This window comes from Apteryx rowi, unplaced genomic scaffold (genome assembly GCF_003343035.1).
Source record: "Apteryx rowi isolate R43461 unplaced genomic scaffold, aptRow1 scaffold_23, whole genome shotgun sequence".
NCBI classification, from domain to species: Eukaryota; Metazoa; Chordata; class Aves; order Apterygiformes; family Apterygidae; genus Apteryx; species Apteryx rowi.
In genome coordinates, this window is record NW_020448641.1 from 1,791,860 (window position 1) to 1,799,359 (window position 7,500).

At 38.3% G+C, this 7,500-nt stretch overlaps 1 protein-coding gene across 3 annotated transcripts in view; it reads left to right on the plus strand.

Moving 5' to 3' along the window:
• EBF3 (early B cell factor 3) overlaps positions 1–7,500 on the plus strand; it is a 120,076-nt gene that overhangs the window by 73,130 nt on the left and 39,446 nt on the right. For 2 of the 3 annotated variants that reach the window (XM_026065652.1, XM_026065653.1), the window contains exons 6-7: positions 2,814–2,895; positions 5,896–6,040. In XM_026065652.1, the coding sequence (XP_025921437.1) occupies positions 2,814–2,895; positions 5,896–6,040 (227 nt within the window). The remainder of the gene's footprint in view (positions 1–2,813; positions 2,896–5,895; positions 6,041–7,500) is intronic. The other variant, XM_026065654.1, reaches the window with a different exon arrangement.

Below are 7,500 nucleotides of genomic sequence, written 5' to 3' on the forward strand. Positions count from 1 at the left end.
TGCAGGACAGCGGCTGGTCCCGTTCTCTTTGCTGTAGGGAGCAGTTCTTAGTAGACAAAATTCTTGTTCATCAGCTGAGAGGAAAAGCCAAACGAGCCCCCTTCTGCTAGTGAACTTTGAGAAATGCTCTGCCCAGGAACATGGATTTTTGACGTCTGCCATTTTCCTCTGAAAACCTTGTCTTCGTGCCGCCCTTGCTCCATGAACTGTCTGAAAACACAGATTAAAAAAAACTATTAGCATCAAGGAACACTCAAAATTTGGAATATCAGTGTTGCTTGTGTTGAACCCCACTATTGTATCTTCTATATTTGGCTCAGTGTTCAGGTTTATTCTGGTAAACTTGAACATGTCTAATTCCGCCAAGTTGGGTTTTTCCACCAAATAATTGAGTAACCACCAGATTCCAGTCGATCTGTAGTAAAAGAGTGCTAATGGCCATTTTTCGACAGGATGTTTCTGTATAGAAACAATTCATCGTGAATGCTTCACGTTAAAAAATCCACAAGGAATAATACTTAGCATTCCTAGTGCACAATTCATGTGAGACTTTCCGAGCAATTTACAAACATTAACTCAATAAGCCTCCCAACACCCATCTGAGCTCTGAGAAAAGGCATGATACTCCTCTTCAGTGACTGCTCCGCGGCCCTGAGGAGCTGTGAAGCTGCAGGGTCTCCCCAGCTCGTGGTTCGTCTGGGGTACGAGGGTCCCTTACCGCTGGGGGGTCAACTTGCCTAGATCCTGTGGCGCTCCAGTGCCGTCCGTGGGGTAGGAAACGTGGAAGAAAGAACAGATGTGACAGAAGTGCCATTACATTTAGATTATACTCAGTTGATGAATTAGTCTCTGGAGATCATAAGTGTATATCTTAAAAAAATCCCAAGGCTGATGAAATGAGGGTGGGAATGTGGCTAACAAAGATGCAGGTTCAATGTCATGGAATTGCAGATGCTCTTGATAGCATTCCTGCAACACTGTGTCTGGAAAACCTGAGTTCGGTTGAGCATCTGAGCTAGATCGCATCAACCACCAGCGAAATCCAAACCTCTTATAGCTAAAAGGCTAAAACCCTTTTACAGCATCTCAGGATAGGAAGTTTAAAAAAAAATGTGCATTCAGCTGAACTGACAGCATTGATTTATTCATGCGCAATTTAAATAAACCTAGTCATTTTCCTGCTTACGTGTCTTATATGAGAGATGGCTCCTTCCGCAGTACCGCAAGCCTTATCCCATGTTAGGGCTTTGTTCAAGGTTTAACTGAAAAGGAACAGTTGTCATTAGAAGTGCCGGTTTGTAATGTGTGAATATTCCTATGGCGTGCTCCTGTCCGCACCCTTCCACAGTCCTCGGTTTCACTAAGAGAGCGCAACGCGATGCGGCTGCAGTCATACGTTTTATCGGCTGTAGTCTGACCATACTGGGTTCTGGAGAAGGAATGAATTCCTTAGCTTACCTCCTACCCGGAATATTATTTGCACGTGAAAACTTCTGTAAAGCGTATCCAGCCAGAATGGTCATAGTCACTTATAAAGATTAACATTAATAAATAATAATTGTTCATATTGTAAATACAAAAGCCTAAAGCTCTGCCTAACCTTGTTATTTAGAGTGTGTAACGCTGGGCAATAAGCTGATGGGCTGGCGCATCTGAGCAACTGGGAGTGAGGAGAAAGCCCAGAGCCTGGCTTGTCATCAGCTGCTGATCGTTAGCCAGAAATCAGACCCACAGAACATTTTTGTTATTATAGAATGTGAAAACATACCTACCTAAAGAAAAGAGGAGGTGTTAGGATGTGAACAGCCTCCTGTACTGGGGAAGGAATGTGCGGCTTCCCCCTGCTCTCACACAGGCTGTTTGCAAGTCAGTGCAGTTACAAAACTGTTCCTTTCTTCTCAGAGCAATTCTTGAAAACGAGGAGTGGAGGAAAGAAAGCGGAACCATCCCATATCTGCTCATTCACCAGCAAGTACAGGAGGGAGGCATAAGGGAGATTGCATCCTCTGAAGTTTTCCACCTTCCTCGAAGTGCTTGCTCTGTTCCTTTGAGGCAGCACTCCTAGAAAAATGCCGTATTGTAGGAAAGTGCCTAGATGAGATGACTTAGTCCTAAATAATTACCATTTGCCACTCAGCAAAAATAAGCTGAATTTCTGTCCCTAGGTAGAGTGACTCCTTGCAGTTAAAGGCTAGTAAAAGTTCAAGTGGTCAGAAAAGAGGATATAATTCTCCATGTTCCTTTCCTTTTAAAAACTGAATAAAAGGGGGCTTTCCTGGGCAGATCCCCATTTGATTCTCACTGAAGATGGAAGGAGTTGGATCTAGTCCCTTTGAATAGCTAGAATTTCCAAACCAGAGGCAAAGCCAAGAGTTTTTAAGACTGATCATTCATTACCTTGGAATTTCTCGACAGAGAGGTCATTACTGCTAATACAAGTTGTGAAAAATAAAACTTAGTAAGTAAATAGAAACAAATTCTCATCTGGTGTAAGTCATTGCCTTTGAAGTCAATGAGTCATTGAAATCAACTTTCCCACACCGATTTACARCAGCTAAGGATATGGCCTGGAGTCAATACATTTACAGTTGTTGAAAAATTAAAAATATAAATTTGCCTTTCCCTGGCAGTAGTGTTCTGTTTATGACAGAGATCTTATGCTTTCAAACAAGTTCATTAACTAACAGGAAAGTAATATTTCACAACCAGTATTCTTTTGGGTATAACTATTTATGATTAAATTTTATTAAACTTCTTTTAATTGGATTTACATTTTGATGAATCTAATAGATTTCAATTTTGTATTTTTATAGATTCTTTCTAAAGTTTTTCCTCAAGTGCAATCAGAACTGTTTGAAGAATGCAGGCAACCCACGAGATATGCGAAGATTCCAGGTACAGATAGTTCTTAAAAGATAAATGATATATAAAAGACTTATTCAAAATTTCAGATTGCTTAACTGTGAACTTTTCTTCATGAAAAACTAATGTCAGTGCTTCTACTTAGTATAGTTTCAATTCTGTATATCTTGTAAAAAAGTGATATCAGTATTTTACATTTTCCCCAGTAACTTAAATGCATGTTCTTAGGACTTAACAAGTTCAAYAGTAGACTGTAATGGGCTATTTTGAAGTAAGTGGGCGACTCCACAGATAATCATAGTTCTCCTTCATACTACTTTCATTGTAGTGCTGAATATGCTGAGACCTGTAGAGAAGTTTTTACACATGTAGTCTGAGTGTCATAAAATTACTATTAGACATGAGAAATACAGCCATGGAATTCAGTGAAGTTTGGATCTTACACTGTAGTTTTCATAATCACACTTACAACTTGTAAATCCAACAGTGGTGCTACAACCCACATATTTTTATTCCAGTTGTTTTAGAAAATGTTTAATACTTCACTTTCTCCTTGCAGCTTTTGAAATACCCTGTGGTGAATCATAACACTACAGAAAGACATCTGACGTGATGGACAAATGATGGGGTCATTTGAAATGCTTATTAAGAAATATATGCTTTTTATTTCAAATTATTTCAAAATGATTCATATTTGAGACTAATAATAAACTAGTATTGAGATGTTCAAAACTTTCTTATTTTTGAGAAGAATAACTTGTGGTTAAACTTGATAGCAAAACATGTGACATCTGTTTTCATGCACAGCCAACCAACCGGTGAAGCCAGAACACTTGAGCCAGCCAACAGAAAAGATCTGTAGCTGGAAAAAATATTTCTTCAAAACAATTGAGCCAAGCTTCCATTTTTCATGCATCTCAGCTTCACGTGGCATTGGTGATATTGATCCATCTGAACAGAACAGAAGGTCAAACCTGGAATGAGTGGAAATGTCCTCTTTGTCTCACCGATGACTAAATGAAGCATCAGTCATGAGTGATCTTGTGGTCGACAATGGAGCCAGTAGACACTAGAAAGACTTTCCTGGGTCTCTTTAGCTAATCTCCCTGCCTCTCAGAAGGTTTAACTGGACTTAACAGTATGTCAGATCTTGAACAATATTTTTAACTGGTTTCACTATCTCAGCACCTTTCTTTAGGTGCACTGCAGGAATAAGCCAATATAACAAAACATAGCATGTCTACTTTCTTTTGCTGAACTACAGTATTTTCCCTTGGTGACTGACCTATATATACATGACAGAACAAAAATAGTTGTCATTTTTATATTCGCCTTTCTCTGTCTTTTCAATATAGCATGTTCTAGGAACCCAAACCAGAAATCTTTGCTGAAAATCACACTTGTATGTTTCACAATATTTTTGAAGTCTGCACATCTCATTAAGAGCGAAAGCAGATAACCCAGTGGCATGGCGATAGCTCTGTAGCTTGGGTGAGTTTGCAACCTCAGCACTCTCCAAAGTGGATGTTGACAAGAGTGAAAGTGTCCGCTTCTGGGAGGAGAAAGATACGGAAGCAGAGCAGACTTCTAGAGAACTGCCCTGAGGCTGTTCTAAAGGGTACCGCAGATGGCTGTCTCCAAGGAGGCAGAATACACAGAAAAGGTGCTGTGATAGCTGAAAGCTAATTATGGGTTGTGAATAAGAAACAGGATCAGAGGTGACCCAAAACATAGAAACAGACGAGAATTTCCTTCTGATGCCTTGGACTAGCTCTGTGCGGAAGGAGAATAGTTTTCCCCTTCGTTTTTTTTTCCATACATATTTGGTATAGGAACTGGTGTGAGAACTCTGAAAGTCATTTTTGTTATATCTGAAAGTAAATTAAACAGAAGATGAAAACTAAAATTTGTGCTAGCTTTTGCTCCCATCGCTAGTGTGCTYGATAAGGCCTGATAGTCTAACTTAGCCTTTGACTGTAAGAACTCTACTAATGTTAAACCACAAAGAAAATGCTACAGTGATTCTTCATTTAGAAAATCTGGAACCCACACCACAGGGGCCATGCTGGAGTATTTAAATAAGATGTAAATGTCTGTCTGGGATAGTAACAATCAACCTATGAAGCTATGTTACGCACAAACACACGCACATCTTATAATTTCCTCTTTGGCTTGTGTTCATGGACTATCATTTCCGGAGTGAGTTTCACAAATCCATTGTGTAGGTGTTTTTATCAGGAAGGTTGTGCATTTTGCATATGTTCCTTTTCCATTTTCTACTAAGAAGCAGCTGGAAGCCAAAGAAGGCCCTATCCATCATCTCTCCTATGGCCGGACTCTGAACCTGGACACAAGAATAGGAGCCTTTCACTCAAAAATAAAGGAGGAAATTCCATTGACATACCAGGGTCAATCACCATCCAAATGAACTTGAGAAGGGATACTTTTCATGGATTGAAAACACTTTCACTATTCATATTCAACTCAGTCTTTTCAGATGCAAAAAAGTTCATTATCAGACATTAAATGTAATTGTAAAACTGACCTGGAGATCATTTACTGAAGAAAAAAATGGGGAGTTACGATGGTTCCTGATTTATTAAGCTTTTTTTTATTTGGAATCCTCACAACCCTTCATTTGAAGACAGTCTCAAGTGGACAAATTTTAATTAGATAAACTATCTAATCAATATATCAACAGATCAATCAAAACAGCAGCTTTTAAAATGAGTGGCTAGAGGGGTGTTTCTGAAACTAATGGCTAGAAGAATATTTCCCTGAATTGAATTCATTTGTTAGCATAATAGGAGATTAAAGTCTAATTAGTGTAGCAGGTTCTGAAGAGAAACAATTGTGAGTTAAAAATCACCAGTGTTAGCCACATAAACAAAGATGTATTCGTAGTTGTCATTCACTTTATTTAAAGTGAAAAGTAACAGACTGTGAACTTGTTTGTCTTGAAAGAAGATCTATTTTTATATCTACATTTCTGAAAATATGCAGGGTTTTTTAAATTTTTTTTTTCTTTTTTAGGTTGTTGTATCAACAACAGTCAATGTGGATGGCCACGTTCTGGCTGTCTCAGACAACATGTTTGTACACAACAATTCCAAACATGGAAGGCGGGCTCGCCGCCTTGACCCCTCAGAAGGTACGGCCCCTTCTTATCTGGAAAATGGTAGGCACACATTTACATGTCTTTTTTTATTTGCAATGCTTTTTTTGCACCATACTTTATGTTGATACACTACTACATTTACTTTTACATGATTTCATTCTTCATCGATCAAACCACCCATTAAAAAAGTCCATTAGTATTTCTCAGCCCTCGTCAACCAGAATATGGTCTCTTTTGAATTTGCTTTTGACTTCTTTCTTTATTTAATACTTAAAGTTTTGCAGTCACAACCAATTTTTCATCTTTTTCTATTTTTTTAGCCTTGTTTTGCTTGCAGCTTTTTCTTGCTATTTAATTTGACTTGATTTTATTTTGGCTTGTCATATTCCTTGATCCAGAGGTACAGTCTCAGGTTATGTATGCAAGTTTAAGTGGATGGTAAAAACATGACCAAATCTGTAAAGAATTTACTGTGAGGTCAATTTCCTGTTGCTGGGCCTTACTGCTGCAGATTGCTGCAGTCGGGTTGTTGTATGAGAAAAACAGCATCAAATGTTTTTCTTCAGACTGACTCAATGTGATTGACTTCTTGCCTGAGCTGCTAAAAGAAGATAGTCTGAGATGAAGAAGAGAATGGAAAGTGTCTGAAAATCCAGAGTTCTGAAATGCTATCTTTGTGGAGTCCGTCAGCCTCCGAATCATTCTCACACAGTTGCAGCTGTGCTCATACATGTGCACACATATATTTATTCTCCCACAAAGTTCTAAATAATTATTTAGATTTAAATATTATTTTGTTCACACTGTAATATGCAGTAACCTAAAGATACATGATGACCCTCAAGTAGTGCRCTTTTAATAAAATTAAATGCATATAGGTCAAACACATTTTGAATTCTTAACGAGTCAGAATTTTCACGAACGCTGTAATTAGAAGTGCAGTGTCTGAGGCTGACTATCTAGCTGGTCAGTCCAAGCGCATGCATTTCAGTGGGACTACTCTTGTGAGTTGCTACTAACATATAAGTGTTGACAGGATCATGCCTTTTTGCACTAATAAAATTAAACAATTAAAGTAATAACTGAATACTAAGCTGCTAATATAATCATTGTCATTTTATGTTTCAAATAATACTTTCCAGTGCACACACAGAGAAATGAATGAGGCAAGCAATAATTATCAGAAGGAAATATGATCTAGATATCAAAAAATGGAAAACAGTTTATGAATCTACTGCGGTCCACACACAAAAAACTAATTTGTTTTTCTGCATTAATAACTAAGGTATACGAGAACAAAAATATAATAATTAAAGGTCGCCCTGAGCACAAGAGTCATTATGGTCTATGACGTATTGTTTATCTCTTTCATATGCACTGAAAGTAGGTGTGTGTTTTGCCTAGCAACCGTCACTAATGAGGTTCACAATTAAGAAGGTTGAATCCTCTCCCCTAGTCCTCGTCTTCCCTAGAGAGAGACAACTAGCAACATTATAGGTTCAAGTAAGCATGCTCAGCCC